The following is a 24888-nucleotide window of genomic DNA, read 5'->3' as shown; positions in this document are numbered from 1 at the left end:
ATTCTTTGTGAAGACCAGGCTGGACTCAAAACCCACAGAGACCCACCTGGCTCTACTCATGAGTGATGGGGTTAAAGCCATCACCACACCTGGCTTTTACTTTTCATCTTTTCTGGTTTTAATTTAAAATTTTGATGTGTGTGGGTTTTCTGCCTGCATGTATGTAAGTGTACTATGTGTGTGCCTAGTGCCCATGGAGGCCAGAAAAGGGCTCAAATCCTCTGGGTCTGGAGCTGCAGACAGATGTGAGCCTCTGTATGGTGCTGGGAAATGAACCTGGGTTCTCCAGAAGAGTTGCCAGTGCTCTTAGCCACTGAACCATCTCTCCAGCCCAATTCATCCTAATGTAGTCTCTTTTGTGGTGTTTCCCAGGCATCCTCCCCACCCATTCTCTCCTCTTTTCAACCTTTTTATCTCTTTTGTTCTCACCTCTCTGTCATCAGTGAGTTTAGTTATCTAGCTGTTTGTCCATCTATTCTATAATATACTACCTCTCTAAGAACTCTGGCTAAATCTCGTTTGGTTTTTCTCCCTGGAACAGCCTGTTGATGGTCAGCGTGGGACAGGATCCCTGTCTTTAAGAGAATTTAAACTCTAATGGAGTAGTTAAGACTTAGGCATACATACAACTCAAAATGAAGTTGTGCTCGTGGCAGCTTTATAACAGCTTTGAAACAGATTTGAAAAAGGGAGTGGAGGCTGGGTATTGCACACCTTTAATCTCAGCACTTCTGAGGCAGCAGCAGGTAGATCTCTGAGTTTGAGGCTAGCCTGGTCTACAAAGCAAGTTCCAGGTCAGCTAAAGCTGTTATATACAGAAACTCTGTCTCAAAAAACAAACAAACAACAACAAAAAAGGAACCTAGTAATGGAATCATAAAGTATATCTTTTTGTTCTTGTTTTTCAAGTGCTGGAAATAAGGGAATACACCACCTCCACCCAGCCATAAAGTATATTCTTTATGCTAGTTTACTAGAGTAGACAAGGCATGGTGATGCACACCTGTTATCCCAGCACTGACAAGGTGGGTAAGTTCAAAGTCATTCTTGACTACAGAAGTTTGAGGCCAACCTATGCTATAGGAGTCTCTTGTCTTTAAAAAAAAAGTTTACTAGATAGCTATTAATATCAGGGTTACCTTTTGAGGACTCTTGATCTCATTGATTAAAGAAGAGATTTATTCTTTTGATTTTTAAATTGTATGTGTATGAGTGTTTTGCCTTTATGTATGTCTGTACCACACGTGTGCTTGGTGCCCACAGAGGTCAGAAAAGAGTGTCAGATCCCTGGGAACTGGAGTTACAGATGGTTTTAATCCACCATGTTGGTGCTAGGAATTGAACCTGTGTCCTCTGTAAGAGCAGCCAGTGCTCTTAACTGCTGAGCCATCTTTCCAGCCTCTGACTACTACTATTTCTTTTTCTTTTCTTTTCTTTTTTTTTCCAGGTTTTTGGAGACAGGGTTTCTCTGTGTAGCTCTGGATGTCCTGGAACTCACTCTGTAGTCCAGATTGGCCTTGAACTCAGAGATCCACCTGCCTCTGCCTCCGAGTACTGGGATTAAAGGCGTGCGCCACCACCCAGCCCTCCTCTTCCTCCTCCATTCACATACATAAAAGAAAAAAAAAAGAACGAATGATTGAGACCAAATTGTTATAGAAAAACAGTAAAGAGGAGTCAGAAACTATTCTATTACATGATTTCCTTTTTTGGTTGTTTTTCTTAGTTTGAGGTTTTTTTTTTTTTATTTATTATTTTTCTTTTAAGCCCAGGTTTCATGTAACCAGGTTGGCATTGCACTCATTATATAGTTAAAGATAACCTTAAATTAATGATCCTTCCATCTCCACATCTCAAAGTTTGGGTTTAAAGGTGTGTATCACCCCACCCAGCATTTTTATTGTGTTTGGGGTTTGAGTACATGCATGAGTGCGTGCCTACATGCGTGCATGCATGTGTGTGTGTGTGTGTGTGTGTGTGTGTGTGTGTGTGTGTGTGTCTTAGTCACTGTTCTATTGCTGTGAAGAGACACCATGACTAAGGCAACTCTTATACAAGAAAGCATTTAATTGGGGGCTTACTTACAGTTTCAGAGGGTTAGTCCATTATTATGGTTGGGAGCATGATAGCGCACAGGCAGGCATGTATGAAGCAGTAGCTGAGAGCTTTACATCCTTATCTATAGGCAGCAGGCAGAGAGAGACTGGACCTCAGAAACTCTCTAAGCCCTTATTGACACACTTCCCCCAACAAGGTCACACCCCCTAATCTTTTCAAAGAGTTCTACTCCCTGGTGACTAATCATTAAAATATATGTGTCTATGGGGCCATTCTCACTCAAACCACTACATTTGGTTTGGTTGTTTTTTTGTTTGGTTGTTTTTTTAAAGATTTATTTATTTATTTATTATGTATACAGTGTTCTATTTGCATGTATCCCTGAAGGCCAGAAGAGGGAGCCAGATCTCATTACAGATGGTTGTGAGTCACCGTATGGGTGCTGGGAATTGGACTCAGGACCTCTGGAAGAACAGCCAGTGTTCTTAACCTATGAGCCATCTCTCCAGCCCCAAACTACTACATTTTGTATGTGCAAACGTGTGTGCACATGGAGACTAGAGGATGATGTCTGATGTTTTCATTTATTGCTTTTCACCTTGGTTTTTTTTTTTTTTTTTTTTTTTTTTTTTTTTTTTTTTTTTTGGTTTTTCGAGACAGGGTTTCTCTGTGTAGCTTTGTGCCTTTCCTGGAGCTCACTTGGTAGCCCAGGCTGGCCTCGAACTCACTGAGATCCGCCTGCCTCTGCCTCCCGAGTGCTGGGATTAAAGGCGTGCGCCACCACCGCCCGGCTTTTTTTTTTTTTTTTTTTTTTTTTTTTTTTTTTTTTTTTGACATGTCTCTCATTGAACCTGGAACCCACCCTTGACTAGACTAGCTGGCCAGAAAATTCTAGGGATCCTCCTGTCTCTGCTTCCCTCTCCCCAGGGTCAGGGTCACAGGGGCACTACACCAGCACCCAGCTGGGGACTTTGGTGCTGGGGATCCAAACTCAGTTCGTCGTGGTTGGTATGGCAAACACTTTACTGACTGACTATGCCCAGTCAAACACCCAGTGTTTTTTAAACTTTTTACCTTGAGACAGGCTCACTAGGTTGCCCAGGACTGCCTTAACTTTCAATCCTACTACCTAGGCTTTATAAGTATCTGGGATTATAAGCCTAGGCTACCCAGCCTTTTCCTAGAGTTAGTCAACATTGTATTCGTAGTTATCAGATAGTGGTGATTTCCCTTTCAAAATTTTCCCTGGCCGAGCAATGGTGGCACACATTTTTAATCCCAGCATTCAGGAGGCAGAGCCAGGCGGATCTCTGTGTGTTTGAGGCCAGCCTGGTCTACAAAGTGAGTTCCAGGACAGGCACCAAAGCTACACAGAGAAACCCTGTCTTGTAGGAGTGGGGGGATGGGGGTGGAGGGGATTGCCCTTACAGGTTTGAGAGTATGGCCATGTATGCTTCAAGTCCTGGTTCCATTCCCAGCACACCAAAAAGAAAAAAAAAAAAAAAAACACATGTACCATTTTGCCTCCAAGACCAATTTACCTAGTGTTCCACACAGGAAATGTGTCTCTTTGAGGCTGAAGGACAGTCTTCTGTTGTGTTCCTTCTGGGCCCCTGAGTGTGCCAGTCTCCAGGCAGCCAGCCTTCCTGCTGTATTCTGTGTCCATACAGCAGGTGTAAGCTGCTGCAGCTGACTGGTTGATGGCTGAGGAGGGGAGTTTGGTACTGAACAGGTCTTGTTCCTCCCTAACTGTAGCTGAAGAATGGGTTTTCAGAATCTGAAGGAGCCTCAAAAACGACTTTATTTAGGCGTAAATTGAGGTTCAGAAAAGTCAGTAACATGAGTTACAAGTTTTTTGGTTTATTGGTTGTATAACCTTGAAATAGCAAAAATGTAGAGAGAGGAAGGAACAGGGGGACAAGATTTGCCATTGATTTGTCACGTGACCTTGCATCTTACTTACTCATCTGCATTGTTGGCTTGATTCAGAATTTACCTTCTAGCATACAGACTCCATAGATTTAATGCTTGGTAGCTATATTAATAAATGATCTTGATTATTTAGCCTAGTTTTCTTTTTCTTTTTTCTTTTTCATTTGAGACAGAGTCTCCCTATGTAGCCCTTGGTGTCCTAGAACTCACTATATAGACCAGGCTGGCTTGTGCCTCTGCCTCCTGAGTGCTGGGATTGAAGTCATGTGCCACCACACACAACTGGTGATTGAACCTATGGCTTTGTGCACTGGAGGCAAACTGTCTTTTATTGAGCTACAGCCCAACCTGCTTAATCTTTATGATTAGGAAATAGTATTTTTGTTTGTTTGTTTGTTTAAATTTGGCCTCTGTAGCCCAGGCAGGCTTCAAGCTCATTTAACTCATAGCCTCTTAAATGCTTGTGTGTCAAGTTGCACTTGCTTTTTTTAGTTTCCTCTTCTCCCATTCTGTGGGTATTACTCATTCTTTATGTTGAGGAGTCATTTGTTGTTGTTTTTTTTTAATATGATTTGAAATTTTTACATATTTTTCTTGTGCTTTACAGAAAGAAGGCTTTTCTAAATTCAACAAGATTTATGAATTTGACTATCATCTGTATGGACAGGTAGGTACTAACGTGCTTCCGTCATAAAGCTGACATGTAAGACTGACATGGTGGTTAGTCTTTTGACCCTGTTTCTAGCCCAGAATTCAACTTCTGGAACCCACATTGTAGAGGGAGAAAACCAACTGCTAACACTTGTCTTCAGTTACATAGACTATGTTATCACCTGTAACCACAGACCATCATAATCCTAGCATTTGGGAAGCTGAGGCAGGAGGGTTATTTTTAAGTTGCAACCAAGTCTTAGGGTAACTATTGCTGATGAAACACCATGACCGAAGCAACTGATAAAGGGTTTATTCAGGTTTTGCTTCCACATCACAGTTTGCTGTTGTTGTTTGGGTTTGTTGTTATTTGGGTTTTTTCAGATAGGGTTTCTCTGTGTAACAGTTTTGGCTGTCCTGGAACTCTCTTTGTAGACCAGGCTGGCCTCAAGCTCACAGAGATCCGATTTAAGGTGTGTGCCACCACCTCCAAGATCCATATCACAGTTTATCATCAAAAGAAGTAAGGGCAGGAACTGAAACAGGGCAGGAACCTGGAGGCAGAAGCTGATGCAGTGTCCATGGAGGGATGCTGCTCATTGGCTTGTTCCTCATAGGTTGCTCAGTCTGCTTTCTTATAGAACCCAGGACTACTAGCCCAAGGGTGGCCCCACCACAATGGACTGGGCCCTCTCTCATCATTTTTTTTTTTTTTTTGAGATAGGGTTTCTCTGTGTAGCCCTGGCTATTCTAGAACTCACTCTGTAGACCAGGCTGGCCTCAATTCAGAGATCTGCATGCCTCTGCCTCCCAAGTGCTGGGATTAAAGGTGTGCACCACTACCGCCTGGCAATAGCTGGATCTTATGGAGGCATTCTCTCAATTGAGGTTCTCTCCTTTCATATGACTCTAGCTTGTGTCAAGCTGACATAAATTTAGCCAGAACACCAGGGCTATGTAGTGAGACCCTGTTTCAAAAAAATGAAAGGGGCTAGAAGATGACTCAGCAGGTAAAGACTCTTGCTTTCAAGCTTGATGACTTGAATTCAACTTCTGGAACCCACATTTTAGAGAGAGAAAACCAACTGCTAACACTTGTCTTCACCTCCACATAGTAAATGAATAAGTTAATTAAAATAAATAAATATGAATAAGTAAAGGAAAAAAAGCTAACATGTCCTTGCAGATCCCTAGATCCTCTCTAAATCGCTTGTATTTTACCTAAGTTATAAAGGTCCAGCAGGTAGTGGTGGTGGCGGCAGCAGTGGCAATGGCTCATGCCTTTAATCCCAGCATCTAGAGACAGAGGCAGGTGGATCTCTGTAAGTTCGAGGCCAGCCTGGTCTACAAAGTGAGTTCCAGGGCACAGAGAAACCTTGTCTTGGAAAAACCATATATTTATATGTGGTCTGTGGTTACAGGTGATAATGTAGTCTATGTAATTGAAGATTGGCTTGAATTACAGATCATTCTGCCACTGCCTCCTAAGTGCTGGAGAGTACACACATACACCTTCGTGTCTGGTTTATACAGTGCTGGAGACTGGGCTCTGGGCTTCACGCATGCTAGGCCAGCACTCTACCAACTATGCTATGTATCCCCATTTCTGATAATTTTATAACATAGGGAGATATCTTTTCAGTAGACTTTGGTCCTGTCTCCACTGTTTAGCAAGAAAGAAGCTAATATACAGTACTTTGAAGACCTCATCTGTCTACTACACACATTCCAAAATGTTGTGTTGGGGAAGGAACATGGGGCCTCAAACTGAGTACTTAACCACTCAATGAGAGTTACAACTCTCTTGTCCCTGAGATTTTTTTTTCCCCAATCTTACTATGTAGTCCTGGTGGCCTGGAACACAAAGAGATATACCTTCCTCTACCTCCCAAGTGCTAGGATCAAAAGCATGTGCCACCATGCCTGGCGTCCTGAGGAAATCTTAAATGATCCAAAAGGCATCATGGAACTGATATTAGAACGGTGATTATTGGGGCTGGAGAGGTGGCTCAGCCGTTAAGAGCGCTTGATGCTCTTGCAGAGGACCCAGGTTCTGTTCCCAGCACCCACACAACCATCCTAAACTCTAGTTCTAGGGATCTGCTACCCTCTTCTGACCTCCATGAACATGGTGCACATACATACAGGCAAAATAATCCATACACATAAAGTAAAATAAACACATTTTTTAAAAATAAACAATGGTAGTGGGGCATTGTGACCCGCACCTTTAATCTCAGCAGTTGGAGACAGGGGTGGGTGGATCTCTAAGTTTGTGGTCAGAGGGAGGGGGTTAATGGTGGTTGTGCCCCATGGTTGTGATTTTGGCTTTGCAGTTAAGTTTGTGGTCCTTTCTTCTCCGTCAGCTGTGTTTGTCCTGAGGTCTGTTCATTGTTCTTCTTTCCATTGAATGATTGGCAAAGTGCAACTACAGAAAGACTAACTTTCGTTTTGTTGTTACTCAGAATGTTACTATGATAATGACTTCAGTCTCTGGACATTTGCTGGCTCATGATTTCCAGATGAAGTTTCGGAAATGGTCAGTAAAATTAGTATGGGAAGTAAGTTGTGAAAAATATTACAGGGATTTTGAAGCATGTTGATGTTACCATGTCATTTATAATAATTTGTAAATACTAATTTGTAATTCTAAAATTACCTAGGGTTATATGATCTGCTATAAGTTTTATCATACCTTTAGAATAAATACCCACTTTGATGTGTTCCCCTAAGTAGACCCTTCAGTGAAGTCCGGATTGCATTTATTCCATTGCAGATGTGCATGAATGGGCTGAGTTTCTTTTTTGTTTTTGTTTTTGTTTTTTGAGACAGGGTTTCTCTGTGTAGTTTTGGTGCCTGTCCTGGATCTCACTCTGTAGACCAGGCTGGCCTTGAACTCACAGAGATCTGCCTGGCCTGACTCCCGAGTTTCTTGTCTGCATCTCCTGTTAATCTTCTTGGGAGAGTGGACAGTGTGTTATGCAGAAACTCATAGCTTTACTTTTAATCCTTTGATCACTTTTCCTTTCCTCTCTTTTGAGACATGATCTATCTACAGTCTTTCTGACTAATATTTCCAAGTACTGGATGTCTGGCACATGCTACCTTGCCCAGCCTTATTTCTTTGGTTCTGGTTTGGTTGTTTTGTTTTTGTTTTTGTTTTTGAGTCATGGTCTGCTCAGGCTGGCTTTGAATCCCTGGGATCTAGTGGTTCTTCTATTTGCCTTCTGAGTAGCATCTCTGTCGCCAGCTCTCTAGGCCATTTCCTAGGAAAGGGCAGCCTGTGCACCTGCTGGAGTTATACATTCCTGACGTAGGGTTCTCTGTCCCTTGTTGGTGAAGGCTTTGTGTTTTTGTTTCTATTCTAGGCACAGCTGCAACCCCCTAGTCCTCTTTGAAGCAGAAATTGAAAAGTACTGCCCAGAAAATTTTATAGACATCAAGGTAAGATCTTTGGAAGATATGTGACACTGAGATTAAAACAACTGCAAGTCATTGAACTGAATGATTTCTTCATTTCGATGCATTGGAATTTCCCACCAACCTCAGTATCATAATTAATTGTTGATTTTTTTGAGATAGAGTCTCACTATGTAACCTTGGTTGGCCTGAGTACAGTATGTAGACCAGACTAGCCCCAAACTCGTAGAGATCCACCTGCCTCTGCTGGATTAAAGGTGTACACCGCCATGCCCAACCAGTATCATGACTTTAAAATGTTTTTCCACCCATTGTATAAATGAAGTGTTTCATTTTGTTTTGAAGACATGGTGTTGCCATGTAGCCCAGGTTGGCCTCACCGTGCACAGATACTCCTGTCTCTTCTCACAAAGTGCTGGGATGACAGGCATGAGCTACCTAAGTAAGAACCCAAGGAACTTTTAAAATGAAATTCAAGGAATAAATGTTACTCAATAATTAATTCTAGCCCCCATCTCACCCTTAGGTAAACTCTAAAAGCTTCAAAGTAAGATGGAATAATATGGACCCACATCTCTTCCTTCCAAGGGAGAGGCAGGAAGATCATTGCCAGTTCAAGGCCAGTGAGGACTACTTAGCAAGACCTTGTCTTGAAAAAAAGTACAAAGTATAATTGGTTGTTTAAAAGTAAATTGTTATGAAGCAGAGGCAGGTAGACCTCTCAGTCTAAATAGCAAGTACCAGGTTAACCAGGACTCCATACTGAGACCCTGTCTCAGAAAGGAAAACTGTCAGCCAGGCAGTGGTGGTGCACACCGTTAGTCCCAGCACTCGGGAGGCAGAGACAGGCAGATCTCTGTGAATTTGAGGCCAGCCTGGGCTACAGAGTGAGTTCTAGGCAGCTAGGAATACACAGAGAAACCCTGTCTTTAAAAAGGAAAAGAACAGGAAAGAAAACTGTCAGGTCAGCAAAAGCCTCGTGGCCTGTGTTCACTGCTAAGAACCAATGTAGAGATGGAAAGAGCTTGATTTGGCTCAGTGCTGAAAAGTGTTTCCTGTTCTTCCAAAGTTCCCAAGTTCAGTCCCCAGCATCCGGGTGGGGCTGCTCTCCAATGCTTGTAACTCCAGCTCCAAGGGATCTAACATCCTCTTCTAAACTCCGAAGGCACCCCCACACCTGTGTATATACTCACACAGAAACGCACATATACACAAATGAAAAATATATTAAAAAAAAAAACAGGCTGGAGAGATGGCTCTGTGGTTAAGAGTACACACAACTCACACTTCAGGCAGCACACAACCACCTGAAATTCCAGTTCTAGGAGATCCAATACTTCAGCCCCTTCCGACATTGCCTTCAAATACACATACTCCACACACCAACACATACATACACATAATTAAAAATAATAAAAAATTTTAAATATTTTTTAAGGTGAAAGGACAGAACTGATTCCACAAAGTTGTTGTGTGGCATCCACCTGCCCTCCCACACAGTAACAATAATAATAATAATGGGGGTGGGAGGGTAAATTACCAGTTCAAGGCACTTAGTTCTAACTGGGAAAGTTTTATTATTGTGAAACTCAGGGAACAGGCCTGAGAATGTAGCTCATTTTTTAGAATACTTTCCCAGTATGTAAGAAGCCCTGGGTTAGTCTTCATGCTCCATAAACCAGGTGTAATAGCACACGCCGGTAACCCCAGCAAGGGGGAGACGGAAACAGAAGGAGCTAGAGTTGAAGATCATCCTCAATTATGAGGCCAGTGCTGGACCAGCCTAAGCTGCCTTGTCTGGGGAGGAGGTTAGGAAGGAACTTACTCTGAAACTTGATCAGAACTGATGGTAGAAGTGTGTCACAGCTGAGTTTTGATTTTATCATACTGATGAAGTTGTGGGAAACCCTCCATCTTCTATATATACCCAGGTCTGGGATTGTAGCAGACACCATACATATCATGAGCAATTTTCTCTGCTCTGTGCCCCCACCTCCCCCAAAGTTTGAATACACCAAGACCAGTGCTGATCCTCAGTCCCATTTCTTCATGGACTCTGTTGTTTTGTTTTTGTTTCTGTTTGAGTTTTTTGTTTGTTTCTTTGGTTGGTTGGGTTTTGTTTTACTTTTGAAGCAGGGTTTCACTCTGTAGCCCAGGCTAACCAGAAACTCACAGTGGTCTACCTCAGTGCAATCCAGTGCTGGGGTTACAGACATGAGCTATGTTGCCTAGCTAAGTCAGGTTTCTTTCTTTAAATTTAACTTAGTTTTGTTTTATGTGTATAGGTATTTGCCTGCATGCTTGTCTGTGCACCACATGCATGTCTGCTGCCCCGAGGCTAGAGGAGGGTCAGATCCCCTGGAACAGGTGGCTGTGAGCTGCCACGTGTTCCTCTGGAAGAACAGCCACGGAGCCATCTCTCCAGCCTCCTAAATCAGATTCTTTAGTGAAAAGGAGCCCAGTAATTTCCCTGCTGACTGCTCTTTCGCCTTGTAATTTCAGAGGACTCTGGAACGAGAGACCCAGCATTGTCAGGCACTGGTGATCTGGACTGACTGTGACAGAGAAGGTGAAAACATCGGATTTGAGATTATCCATGTATGCAAGGCTGGTGAGTCTGCTGCTGAGTGTCTGCTTGGGGCTTGTTAAGAGGACTATGGCCAAGTTCCTCCATACACGGTCCTCCCTGAGTCATACACAGAGCCGTGCACACACACATACTTATCATTAAAAATAATATACATATATATATTTTGGTTTTGGAGACAGGGTTTCTCTGTGCAACAGTCCTGGAACTCGCTCTATAAACCAGGCTGTCCTCTCAGAGATCCACCTGCCTCTGCCTCCCAAGTGCTGGGATTAAAGGTATGTGCCACCACTGCCCGGCTTCCTAAAATAAAATTTTAAGAGATCTTTTAACTGTTCAAGTTGTTTTTTCCCTAAATTTAAGCCAAAAGATCCAAGTAAGATTTAAGTCTCGGCCGGGCGGTGGTGGCGCACGCCTTTAATCCCAGCACTCTGGGAGGCAGAGCCAGGCGGATCTCTGTGAGTTCGAGGCCAGCCTGGGCTACCAAGTGAGTCCCAGGAAAGGCGCAAAGCTACACAGAGAAACCCTGTCTCGAAAACCAAAAAAAAAGATTTAAGTCTCAAAAAGTTCACCAAAAGTATCTTTGATCCTAGCGCTCGGGAGGCAAAGGCAGGTGGATCTCTGAGTTCGAGGCCAGCCTGGTCTACAGAGCAAGTCCCAGGACAGCCGGGGCTGCACAGAGAAAACCCTGTCTGGAGGAAAAAGAAGAAGAGCGGTTGCTTTTGTGCTGCTGCACTTTTGATTAAGTGTGGCGTCTGCTTCCTTCTCTCCTACAGTCAAGCCCAATCTACAGGTGTTGAGAGCCCGTTTCTCTGAGATCACGCCCCGCGCCGTCAGGGCAGCCTGTGAAAACCTAACTGAGCCTGACCAGAGAGTAAGTGATGCCGTGGACGTGAGGCAAGAGCTGGACCTGAGGATCGGTGAGGAGCTAGATGGGACTGCCCGTTGCCCGAGTGGCACCTTGCCGTGGGTCCTGGGACCAAAAGTAACTTTATGGTTCATGCTCTCTTGTTCCCTCCATTTGTAGGCGCTGCCTTCACACGGTTCCAGACCCTGCGGCTCCAGCGGATTTTCCCTGAGGTTCTGGCAGAGCAGCTCATCAGCTATGGCAGTTGCCAGTTCCCAACGCTGGGGTTTGTGGTGGAGAGGTTCAAAGCCATTCAGGCTTTTGTGCCAGAAGTCTTCCACAGAATTAAAGGTAAAGCCCTGAGGTTCTTCTCTGGGGTCTGCAGGCCCCGGAAGACAAGGGGCTGCAGATCTTGGTGAAGGTTTGGTGATGGTTCCTTCGGCCTTGCTGCCCGTCACCCTGCCCTGTCATAGTGTCAGAGTGTACCGAAAGGGCCCTTACTGTCCGGAACTCCTCCCTGAATGAAGGGCTTTGATTTTTCCCTGGAATGTATCATTTCCAGTCTGTCATATGGTGGCTTCTCTGAGACAGCTCTGTTTGTCTCTCCAATACAGTAACTCATGACCACAAAGATGGGACCGTGGAGTTCAACTGGAAAAGATACCGTCTCTTTAACCACACAGCCTGTCTTGTCCTTTATCAGCTCTGTATGGAGGTAAGGAGCTCTTTGAGAAGCGCTGTACATACTCCCAGCAACTCTTTCCTGCTGTTTCCCGCTGGACTGTGCTTGCATGTTGGCTTAGAGTTTATACCCCCAGGGCCTGCAAGATGGCTCAGTGCCTGCTGCCGAGCCTGAAAACCTGAATTAAACCCTCAGGAACCAGATGGTGGAAGGAGAAAACCAACTCCTCAAGACTGCTGTCTGTGTGCCACATGTGAGTCTGTGTGTGTGTATGTGCGTGCGTGCTTGCTTGCTTGCTTGCTTGCGTGCATGCACATGCCCACATCACTTTTTTAGGAACCAGCATGATATGAAAACAGCACTAAACCTGTGTAAAGTGGTCAATTATGATGGTGTGTGCTTGTAATCCCAGCCCTAAGGAGGCTGAGGTAGGTTCAAGGCCAGCATTGTCTATGTAGTGAGACCCTGTGTTGTGCAAGTGTTAGAAATTGATGCTGCTTCATAGCCAGATACTGACACGAAATTACCTTAGAATGAGCTTTATTAGAGATATAGGCAATGACTAGGGCCAGCCTTAATGATGCTCATAAAATGGGACAGCATTAGAAGAGATTTAGTAACAGACTGTAAGCAGCATGACAGAATCTTAAAGGAAAGTCTTGGATTCTGGAAACAAAGGGCTGTTTCTGATTCTTACAGGTTAGTATTTTGTTTTGTTTTGGACGGAGGAGGTATTCCACAGCACAAGTGGGGTCATGATTCAAAGGTGGTTCCTGGGGAGTCTGGGATTTCTCTGAGGCCTGTGTTCTAACAGTCAGAACAGGAACTAGTAAGATCTTTGTCCTAAGGGAGAGGCTGCAGTAGGGAATGCCTGATTTGTGAGGGAGGCAGTGGTGGGTCCTGATCAACAGCAAGGAAAGCTGGGTATAACAGTGCATGCACTTGGAAGGTAGAAGCAGGAGGATCAGCTCACCTCCTGCTGAGTTTGAGTCTAACCTGGGCTACACGAAACCAAGTCTCAAAAAAAAAAAAAGAAAATTAAGTAGAACTTTTAGATAAAGTCAGAAATTTTAGAAGTAGATCGCTGAAATATATACTTTCAACAGAGATTAGGATGAGTCTTCTAAGCCCATTTATAGCTGGACCCCTGGATCTGGGAAGGAATTTAAACATTTGGCCCAACCTCCTTCCATTGGTCACACGAGGAAGTGCAAGTCACACATGAAGTAGGGAATTTTGGAAAACGATATTGCCAGGACAGAAATTGTTTATAGAGAAAGTCATAGAAGGTGACCTTGGGGTAGTGTGGGAACTGTTTATTCTAGAAGATGTGAGGGTGACATTTGAGCAACTGAGCTCTATTCCTAGGACCCACATAGTGGAAAGAAGAAACCACTTCCTACAAGTTGTCCTCTAGCCTTCACATATGCTTACGGCATGCACAAGTTGCCCCCCGCCCCCACACACACACACGTGCCTATAATAAATTAGTGTGATCATAAACATCTATTGCACTTCTGTTTGGCCATTATGCCAACTAAGTGGCAAGTGACAGACTTTGAGCTTCTTGGGAAGAGCAGCTGGTCCCACTCTTGTGAAAGAGAAATTTGGATTGTGATATACAAATCTCTTTAGGAAACCATTTAAGTTTATGTCCATTCACAGTGTCTTTGAAAGTTTTGCAGTTTGTATTATATAACTTTTGCTGTTTATATATCAAGTATGAAGGTGTGTGATGCTAAGGTTGGAACCCTGGGCCTTATGCATGCTAGGCAAGTCCTCTGCCCCTGACTTATACTCCAGCCCTATTATCCTGAATTTAAAAAAGAAAAAAATGTAACAGGAGCATGTGTAGGTTGAAGACTTGACTCAGATCACAGACTATGGAATTTCATCAGTTCTAGACCACTTACAGACTTGTGAAAATGTCTTTCAAGTCTTGGCTTGAGTGGGAAGGAAGCAATGGTATCCAGTTTCAACTATGCGTGATATTATATGGGATGCTCCCCTGATCAAGGGCTGTAGCATGGGGCCTTGAGGTGATATACTCTAGGCAAATGTGGGCTTTGTGTGCTTGATTTTCTAGGATCCCACAGCAACTGTGGTCGAGGTCAGGTCTAAGCCAAAGAGCAAGTGGAGACCTCAAGCTTTGGACACTGTGGTATGTTCCAGATAGGTTGTTCCTGCTACTCCAGGCTCTAAGGAACAGTTACTTTCTGTTGTTGGGGCTACAGTTTTGCATGGCCGATGGCCTAGTGGAAGGAAGGAATATCATTCAAATCTCAAGGCCACACAGAAAAACACTCGGAAGACCTGAGTTAGCTCGGCCTCTTAATACAACTGTTATATAAGGTATTGAAACCAAAAGAGGAACACAAGCGATCAATAATGCAATCTTTATATAATCACATAATTTTGATGTCTTATTGGTCATTTTTTAAATTTTTGTTTATTTATTTTGATTTTTTTTTAGATGAGGCCTCTAACGGGGTCCTAACTGTCCTGGAGCTCACTATGTAGACCAGGCTGGCCTTGAACTCAAAGATCTGCCTGCCTCTGCCTCCTGAGTGTGGGATTCAAGTCATGCACCACCATGCCCTGCCTTTGTCAGATTGTCAATAGAAAAGAACAGCTTACGGTATTAGAAAGCCTCAAAGGATGTTTTTCAGTGTCTAGTGGAAATTTTTGAGAGTTGAGTCATGTTCTCTTAAGTGTGGTTCTCATATTGCCTTTGTTAGCTTCATTCTCCTGTCAGATTACTTCTTAAAAAGACAGATTTCAATAGGACTGGTAGCACTTGTCTGTAATCCTAGCTATCAAGGAAGCCAATGCTAGCTAAGGCTAGCCTGTGCTACATACAAAGCTCTTGTCTTTAAAAAAAAAAATACACCATCTGGGGCCAGGCAGTGGTGGTGAATGCCTTTAATCCCAGCACTTGAGAGGCAGAGGCAGGCATAATTCTGTGAGTTCAAGGCCAGCCTAGACTACAGAGTGAGTTCCAGGACAGCCCGGGCTGTATAGAGAAACTGTCTCAAAAAAAAAAGAAAAAAGAAAGAAACAACAACAACAACAACAACAACACACTATCTGGGAATGGTGCTATAAACCTGCCAACTCCTTGGGCAAGTATCAGCTGCACATTATAATGAAGAACCACTCACTGGCTTCCTTAGGAAGATGTGATGGATGCCCATGATGATAGCATTGGCAAGATAGAGGCAGGAGAGTCAGGAGTTCAAGGACAGCTTGGAGTATGTGAGATACTGTTTCAAACCAAAGAGAAAAATATTTTTTTTTATTTATGTTTTTGTAGTTTTTTGAAACAAGTTTTACTATGTAGCCATGGCTGGTCTGGAACTCAATAGACCGGGCTAACCTAGATCTCACAGAGACCTGCCCATCTCTGCTTCCCAAGCACCACCATGCTCTTATTTGTGTTTTCTTGTTTAAGTGGTTGGTTTTGTTGTTGTTGTTAAAAATACATTTTAAACAAACAGAACCCCTACCAGTCATGATCTGCCTGGCCGACCAATCCCAGGAGTCTTCTCTTGGGCAGTCTTCCCCTCTTGGCGTGATGGCTGTAGCTCAAGTGACAGGGCCAGACCTGCCTGAAGATGAATTAGGCACTTGTGTTGAGCTCTGGCTCACAAGCTTCATCCTTCTATCTCTGTTGACAGGAGCTGGAGAAGCTGGCTTCTCGGAAATTGAGAATAAATGCTAAAGAAACCATGAGGATTGCAGAAAAGCTCTATACACAAGGGTAAGTATAAGAGCTCACAGAGCAATCTGAAACCACCCCTCCCCTGCTCCCCTGAATTTAATCCAGGGCCTTGCACACAGTAGGTAAGCATGCTACCATTATGCCAAATCCTACTCTTGGCCCCTCAGCCATTCTCCTGGGTCCTGGCAAATGTCAGCCAGCAAGCAGCACCTTTAGGAGCTGTTTGCCTGTTAGAATCCTCCTACCTCTGGGAACAGTGAGTGCCCTAGCAGTGAAGTGTCCTTATTATCCACTTACCTCTGCTTGAGAACATGAAAGGTGGGTGGTCCAAATTGAGTATTGTAAGTATAAAATGCATAGTAGATTTTAAAGATGTATGTGGAAATAAAACACGAAACATTCAAATAAATTTCTTTCTTTCTTAACACTAAGGATTAAATCTAGGTCATCCCTCACGCATACTAGAATGCTAGACACTACCACGTGTCAACAGTTCTATCGAACAGTTTAGTGGGTTATTATTGTTTCTTGTTTTCTTGGTTATTCATTTTTATTTTATGCATGTCAGTGTTTTGCTTGTATGTGTGTCTGTGCACCACATTTGTGCCTGGTGCCAGAAGAAGGAATTGGATCCCCTGGGATCAGAATTACAGATAGATGTGAGCTGGGAATTGAACCCAGGTCTTCTGGAGGAACAGTCAGTGCTCTGAGACATCTTTCCAACACTTGGGCAACATTATTCTTAATATACTTTAAGAAGTTGTAGAGGGCTGGACAGGTGGCTTGGTGGTTAAGAACACTAGCTACTCTTACAGAAGACCCAGGTTTGATTTCCAGTACCCACTTGGTGGCTCAAACCATCTGTAACTCCAATTCTGGAGGATCTGACTCCCTCATCTGACCTCCGAGGGCCCCAGACATGTACCTGTTGCACATACATACACGCAAACAAAACATAAATAAGCCTAAAAAAATCTTTTAAGCCGGGCAGTGGTGGCTCAGGCCTTTAATCCCAGCACTCGGGAGGCAGAGCCAGGTGGATCTCTGTGAGTTTGAGACCAGCCTGGTCTACAGAGTGAGTTCCAGGACAGCCAGAGCTACACAGAGAAACCCTGTCTCAAAAAAAAAAAAAAAAAAAAAAAGAAAGAAAGAAAAATTATAGAGAGGCTGGAGAGATGGCTCAGTGGTTAAGAGCATTTGCTGCTCCTGCAGAGGACGTGGGTTCAATTCCCAGCACCCACATGATGCCTCATAACCATCATCTCTTACTCCAAGTCCAAGGGATCCAATGCTGGCTTCTGGAAGCACCAGGCACAGTTATGATGCACAGGTGTACATATAAGTAAAGCACATAAATAAAATAATAAAGTTAATTTTTAAAAATTATAGAGGAATGTGCTACTGGAACAGTGAAGTCCATTGAGGCTCTCACCACAATGGTCCTTCTGTCAGACTGATTGTTAAGAGGGGCCAGTAGTATGCCCAGGCCACAAGGAACTGCAGAGTCTTAGGCCTTCATTCTACATTATGCTTCTGCTTTCTTGTCTGTATGTTTCCAGGGTAACCTAGCAGGAAAGCCCCCTGCTTTTTGCTCCTTAAGGGGCCTTATCTCCAACTACCAGGTTAGGAAGTTTACGGTTCCATTGGCAGTGTCAGGTGGGTGACTACAACTTCCAGTGGTTACAAACCAATGAAAAGACCTAATCATGTCCTCTGGTTTACCTTTCTCTTAGGTACATCAGCTACCCCCGAACAGAAACAAACATCTTCCCCAAAGACTTAAACCTGGTTGCCTTGGTGGAACAGCAAACCCTGGACCCACACTGGGGAGGATTTGCTCAGAACATTCTAGAGCGAGGTGGCCCCACTCCACGAAATGGGTGCAAATCTGATCAAGCTCACCCTCCCATTCACCCCACCAAATACACCAGTGGCTTGCAGGTTAGTTTCTTTGCGTGTGAATCCTGCTGGAGCACAGTGCAGGTACAGGGGTGGGTAGTAAGGCTGGACTTTGCTCTGTGGGCTTTGGGTTCTGGAAACAGTGATATCAAAATGTCATTCATTTCAAGAGGCAGCCTTCAGTGAATCTGTTTTTGTTTTAAATTTTTCCAACCTTTGTGTTAAGACAAGGTCTCACTATGTAGACCAGGCTGACCTCAAGCTCAGAGATCCAACTGTCTCTACTCTCCAAGTGCTGGGATTAAAAGTGTGTGCCACCATACCTGGTCTTAGTTATTTTTATTAATTGTGGGGGAGGGGCACACGTACCACAGCTTATGTGTGGAGGTCAGAATTCATTCAAAGGAAGTAACAGGAGATCTACACAAAAAGCCATGTGTTTATATGCATATTATGTGTTTACTGTTTTAAAATGATAACATTTGAACTGGGGAGATGGAATGGGTAAATGAATCCTTAAAAGAGGAATTGTGGCTGGGTGGTGGTGGTGCTCACTTTTAATCCCAGCTCTTGGGAGGCAGGGGCAGGTGGATCTGAATTCAAGGTCAACCTGGTCTACAGAGTAAGTTCCAGGACAGCCAAGGCTACACAGAGAAACCCTGTCTCAGAAGGGGTGGGGGCGTGTTTTAGATATATGAATGTCTCCTGGGCTTTTTTAGTTGGTGAGCCTCACTAAGTCTTGCTTACCTGACTGATGGAATATTACCCCCCACAAATCACTGCTTGAGTGCATGCGTGAAGGTAGCCCAAAGCTATTGTGTCCGGTGCTGCCTGTCTCTATTCAGAAAGTATCTTGCTAATTTCTTGTTCTTTTACCTTGTTTCTGTTTATATGAGGTTCATATCAGAGAAGCTGTTGCTTACCTTTGCCTGTTTAGGGTTGTGAATTTTTCCTTGTGACTTAAACCTTTAATTCTGATACTCTGGAGGCAGAGGCAAGCAGATTTCTGTGAGTTCTAGGACAGGCAGAGTTCCGTAAGGAGACCCTATCTCAAAAAAACAAACAAACACAACCTACAAGACTGTAGCTTCCCAGGACTCCCAGTGTTGCTGTGCTTGAGGAGCCCCGTGTTCTAGTCTGTGCAGACTTCCGGCTCACAGTGGCAGACGCCAAGTTGAAACTCCAGTGGTACTGTACTCTAGGAGACATCCTATTCTAAAAGGAGTTTCACGCTCTTTCTTTTCTCAGGGAGATGAACGGCGACTATATGAGTTCATCGTTCGCCATTTCCTGGCTTGCTGCTCCCAGGATGCGCAGGGGCAAGAGACTACCGTAGAGATTGACATTGCTCAGGAACGCTTCGTAGCCCACGGCCTTGTGATTCTGGCCCGTAACTACCTGGATGTGTATCCCTATGATCACTGGAGTGACAAGGTGATAAGGAGGTGGCCCACCCAGGGAGGGGCAGAGTGGTGCTCCAGCCTTGTGTTACCTGGTGAAGCAGGGCTGAACTCAGTGATGACAAACATCTGAACTCCACACCTGCTCCTCCTGTAGCTCCTCCCCGTCTATGAGCAAGGCTTCCGCTTTCAGCCCAGCACTGTGGAAATGGTAGATGGGGAGACCAGCCCACCCCAGCTGCTTACCGAGGCTGACCTCATTGCCCTCATGGAGAAGCATGGTATCGGTCAGTATCTGGTGCGGGGAGCTCATGGCTCTTGGGCATGTGGTAGGCCAGGCATGACGTCTCAGGGAAGGCATTTCTATCTATTTCTATCCCTCCCTATTCTACAGTTTAAGTGAAGGGCTGGAGGGTGGTGAAGTGGCAGAGCACTTGGCTTCCATGCACCAGGCCCTGATTCCATCCCAAACCCCAACTTAGAAAGAGAAAACATTGACAGCAAACCGGCCAAGGTTACCAACTTACCTAAGCTCAGCAGAATCGCACATTGCTAATATCTAGTACAAATAACCCCATGGCTAGTGTGCTTTTAAATTTGTTTTTGCATAACTAGAGTCTTGTGCAAGCTAGGCAAGCACTGTGACACTGAGCTGGGGACCCCAGTCCTCCCAGTGCTCTTGAACCCCCCACCACAGCATGTGTGTGATGATGTAGTGTTTATTATAACTCATGAGTCAGGTGAGGGCATCTTAGGTCCTTTGGATTGGTTGTTCATTTTGATTAAAAACAAAGAACTCAACTGGGCGATGGTGGCGCACACCTTTAATCTCAGCACTCGAAGCCACCCTGGTCTATAGAGTTAGTTCACCAGGGCTACACAGAGAAACCCTGTCTCAGAAAAAAAAGAACAAGTAACTCAAGAGCTGAGGCAGGAAGATTGCAAGTTCCAGGGCAGGACTGACAATTTAGGAAGTCCCTGCCTCAAAATTAAAAAGGAGTAGCATGGGCCTGTGATCCCAGCATTTAGGAGAAGGGTTTAAATGAGACGTTGTGAGGCAGGAATTGACAATTCTGACGGGCCCTCAAGTGTTAGGAGGGAGGAGAGTCAAGGTGGCCTGTGAGATTACTAGTGTAAGTCAGATGTGAAGAAGAGATCTTACCTGCAAAATCTGCCCAGGCAAAAGAGGTAAATGAGGTACCCACAGGCTGTGCTGGTGCTGCTGTCCATATCACCTCAGAACAATGGGGACTTGAGATGGACATGATGGCAACACCTGCAACTCTAGCAGTTGGAATGTAGAGGAGGAGTCATAGTTCAAAGATAGCCTTGGCTGCATAGCAAGTTCAAGGCCAGCTGGGACTCTATTAGACCCTGTCAATGATGATAACAATGACAATGACAATGATGGTAAGGAAATGCTTTCTAGGTACTGATGCCACTCATGCAGAACACATTGAAACCATCAAAGCCCGGATGTATGTGGGACTCACCTCAGACAAGCGGTTCCTCCCTGGGCACCTGGGCATGGGACTTGTGGAAGGTAAAACAGGAGGGAGGTTGTGGTGGCAGTGGGGAGGACAAGGTATCCAAGTTCCTGGTGGTGGTGTTTACCTCACAGCTCTGCTCTTTTCCTGCAGGTTACGATTCCATGGGCTATGAGATGTCCAAGCCTGACCTCCGTGCCGAGCTGGAAGCTGATCTCAAGCTGATCTGTGAGGGCAAGAAGGATAAGTTTGAGGTTCTAAGGCAGCAAGTGCAGAAATACAAGCAGGTTTTCATCGAAGCAGTGGCTAAGGCAAAGAAGTGAGTACAGACCCTGATCCCTATACAAGTGGTCCACAGAGGCCTGGGAGCCCCTGGGAGGTTCAGCAGAACCAGGTGATGTAGGCCCCACTGGTTCATATTCACCAGTTGCCCTGTGGGAGGGGGGGCTAGCTACACAGCACTGTCCCTTGGACTTTTCTCTGAGTTTAGTTTATTCCTTTCTGGAGAAACTGTCTCTAATAGTTCTGAGCCATTCTCTGCTTTTGATTCTACCTTGAATTAGGCAGCAGTCCTTTAAATCAGCTAATCCAAGTTCTAGTGTGGAATCCATTCATTCTCTGGAGCATTTGGAGTAGTCAGTGAACAGAGTATATATTTTGTTAGAAATAATGTTTTCGAGCTAAGGATGGTGGCTTCTGAGTGTCATCTTAGTGCTTGAGTGGTTAAGGCAGGAAGATTACCTGGATTACAAAATGATACCCGGTCTCAAAAAAAAAAAAAAAAAAAAAAAGAAAAGAAAAAGGGGCTGGAGAGATGGCTCAGCGGTTAAGAGCACTGCCTCTTCTTCCAGAGGTCATGAGTTCAATTCCTAGCACCCACATGGTAGCTCACAACCATCTGTAATGAGATCTGGCACCCTCTTCTGGCCTGCAGGCAGAACACTATATACATAATAAATAAATCTTTAAAAAAAAAAAAAAAAAGGAAAAGGAAGAAATAATATTTTCTATCCCCAATGCTATGATGATCAGCATACAAACATAATTAGTTTAATTTCCTGACACACTTGGACTCTAGGATGATAATGTCTTTATTTGCTAGTCACCTGGCTGAATGGAAAGCACCTATTGAGCCACAAGCTGGGATTAGTTCCCAGGGGAGACTCTGGTGAGGCTAGAAGGTTAGTACTTTGAGCAGCTCTAGGGTGGTACCGAAGGTTAAGTTGGTCACCCTGGCTCAGGGTTTACCAGTTGTGTTTAAGTATGGAAGACATCATAAAGACTGTGCTAGAGATCCACTTGCCTCTGTCGCTGCCTCCTAAGTGCCAGGATTAAAGGCATGCATCAGCATGCCTAGCTAAATCTTTTTTTAAATTTTTTTTTTTTTTAAGTTTTATTTATTTATTATGTATACAGCATGTATGCCTGCAGGCCAGAAGAGGGCACCAGATCTCACTACAGATGGTTGTGAGCCACCATGTGGTTGCTGGGAATTGAACTCAGAACCTCTGGAAGAGCAGTTAGTGCTCTTAACCACTGAGCCATCTCAAAAAAAAAAAAAAAAAAAAAAAAAAGACTGTGCTATGCTTTCAAATACAGTAGTATTTCCAGCACAGGTAGCACCTGGAAAATGCATGGTGCACCCAGGGAAAGCATGGCAGTACCACTTCGCTTGTGCACCTTGCCCTCTGCATCTCTCCTGTCTGGCTGGTCTGAGTTATATAAGCCACCCAGTGAATCAGACCATGGGAAAGCCCCATTTATAGTCAGAGGCACAGGTCACATCCTGAAATCTGTAGCTAGTGTCTGAAAGGGGAACAGTGTTGGTCTCATTCTTTGGGGTCTGACTCCCTCCAGGTAGTGCAGGACTGATTTGAATTAGGATACCCAGCTGGTATCCACTGACAACTGCTTGGTGTGTAGGATGATATTCCATATGGATATTATATAGATGCGGGACATACCGGTTGGTATGATGTGGAAATGTAGGATATAGATATGATAGGATAAAATGGTAAATTACTGAATCTACTTTTAAAGAGCAACAATTGTTTGAAATGTTTTACAATGCTGTGGATTTAGTTTATTGATACAAATTTAAAGTTAATTTTGTTATATTGTATATCTATTTCTACTCTTATTTAAGGTATTATGTTTGTGCAGCTCATTTAAATTGTAATGGGTAATTAAGAAATACAGATTAACAATTATTCTTCTATGACAGTCAAACTTATAGTCATGTTAAGTTTTCTAGGTATGGATACATATAATTCAATTAGGTAGATAATCTCCAGACACTTCAAAGACCTACACAATATGGCATTTAAAATGTTTTAAAAACTTAGACTTGGACAGGTCAGTGGTGGTGCATGCCTTTAATCCCAGCATGTGAGAGGCAGAGGCAAGCAGATCTCTATGAGTTCGAGGCCAGCCTGGGCTACAGAGTGAGTTCCAGGAAAGGCGCAAAGCTACACAGAAAAACCCTGTCTCAAAAAACCAAAACCAAAAAAACAAAAAAAAACTTAGACTTTCTTAGACAATGAGACACATCTGCTCCTGTCTGCACCGATTTACGTCAGAGAGAAAGATGGGCGTCGAAGACATTCCATATGGAGTTTATCTTCTTCTTGGCAAAAATAGCTATTTGGGCAAGAAACTGTTCTTACCTGGACATGCAGGACCCACAGGAAAGTGACCACTAAACTTTGCAAGGCAAAATGATCCTTCAGGTTCCTGCTTTGCAGAAGAAACTGCCAGACATTCTAAAGGACACAGAAAAAAATGACTGAGAGACTCTAATCCTATGGGCTAAAAATGGAAGCCCCAACATTACAGAAGAACTTTAGGTGACTGTCCAGGCTGCCAGCTGTCTCTATCATTCTAGATTTTTGGAAGTTTTTTACAATGCACTTCCTGTTTACTTAGGTAATATTATATCCTTCTGAGGTCTTTGATGTAGTTGAAGACTAGATAGTTATAAATTATAATTTTCCTTGGTTATAAAAGACAAATTAGATATAAAACTTTAGACTCATGAATATAGGATAAAATATTTTCTTTAATTTTACAAAATACAAATAGACTAGATATTGTAACTATAATCCTTGCTTGATATATGTAATTTTACTAGGTTAAAGTTAAGACCTTCCTTTTGTTTAGACAGAAAAGGGGAAATGATGGGGGAATGTGTTTCTGTACACCACGAATATGTGTTGCTCTGATTGGTAGATAAATAAAGCCATTTGGCCTATGGCAAGGCAGCTTAGAGGCAGGCAGGAAATTCAAAGAGAAAGACAGGAAGAAGGCAGGAGGAGATACCAGCCTCCCATCCAGGCAGCAGCATGTAATGGCACACAGGTAAAGCCACAGAACACATGGCAACATATACATGAACAGAAATAGGCTGAGTTTAAGTGTAAGAGATAGTCAGCTGTAAGCCTGAGCTAATGGCTGAGCAGTTTTAATTAATATAAGCCTCTGTGTGTTTACTTGGGTCTGAGTGGCTGAAGACCAGGCAGGACACAGGAAAAGCTACAAGTTTGGGCTTTTTTCTTTCTTTTATTTGTGTGTGTGTGTGTGTGTGTGTGTGTGTGTGTGTGTGTGTGTGTGCGCGCGCGCGCGGCACGCTGTGAGTGTTATTGTATACATGCCAAGGCAAATGTAAGCAGGTCAGAGGACAATTTTTAGAGGACAGTTCTCTTCTTACACTGTGGGTGTTTTGGAAATCAAACTCAGGTTGTAAGGCTTGCAAGTTTACCCACCAAACCTCTGTGCCAGCCCCAGTTTGTTTTTTTTATCCTTGAGACTACCCTGTGGCAGGAATATAGATGGACATTGCTAAATTTGTAAATTTGTGTCTGTTTAGAGCTAGCATCATGCTAAGAGCCTGGAGCCAGGGGCTCCATCTCATCTCTGCCCTCTGGTTTCTATATTGGCCTATGGCTCACTAACTAACTGGTTCTAGTCTCCTCTGTATTAGAGATACCTAGAATGCTGTAAAGGCTTTTAATGAAACTGGTCTGTGTATCTGCTTTTTCTTCAGATTGGATCAGGCCTTATCTCAGTATTTAGGAGAAGGAGCAGAGATGGCCCAGCAAGAAGAGATCTACCCAGCCATGCCAGAGCCTGTTCGAAAGTGCCCACAGTGCAACAAGGATATGGTCCTTAAGACCAAGAAGAGTGGTGGGTTAGTACCTGGCTTCCT

General features: G+C 43.8%; 1 protein-coding gene across 2 annotated transcripts in view; it reads left to right on the top strand.

The window, feature by feature from the left end:
- Nucleotides 1-24888, top strand: part of Top3a (DNA topoisomerase III alpha) — a 63731-nt gene that overhangs the window by 32022 nt on the left and 6821 nt on the right. The window contains exons 2-16 of one of the 2 annotated variants that reach the window (XM_028856518.2): nt 4598-4657; nt 7107-7180; nt 8010-8085; nt 10564-10672; nt 11425-11568; nt 11676-11846; nt 12110-12210; nt 14264-14338; nt 15855-15937; nt 17632-17839; nt 19046-19231; nt 19355-19484; nt 20627-20740; nt 20838-21003; nt 24727-24870. In XM_028856518.2, the coding sequence (XP_028712351.1) occupies nt 4598-4657; nt 7107-7180; nt 8010-8085; nt 10564-10672; nt 11425-11568; nt 11676-11846; nt 12110-12210; nt 14264-14338; nt 15855-15937; nt 17632-17839; nt 19046-19231; nt 19355-19484; nt 20627-20740; nt 20838-21003; nt 24727-24870 (1841 nt within the window). The remainder of the gene's footprint in view (nt 1-4597; nt 4658-7106; nt 7181-8009; nt 8086-10563; nt 10673-11424; nt 11569-11675; nt 11847-12109; nt 12211-14263; nt 14339-15854; nt 15938-17631; nt 17840-19045; nt 19232-19354; nt 19485-20626; nt 20741-20837; nt 21004-24726; nt 24871-24888) is intronic. The other variant, XM_037201254.1, reaches the window with a different exon arrangement.

The sequence above is a fragment of the Peromyscus leucopus genome, chromosome 8b (genome assembly GCF_004664715.2).
Source record: "Peromyscus leucopus breed LL Stock chromosome 8b, UCI_PerLeu_2.1, whole genome shotgun sequence".
In the NCBI taxonomy this organism is placed as follows: Eukaryota; Metazoa; Chordata; class Mammalia; order Rodentia; family Cricetidae; genus Peromyscus; species Peromyscus leucopus.
This window is presented reverse-complemented; position numbering and strand designations above follow the sequence as displayed.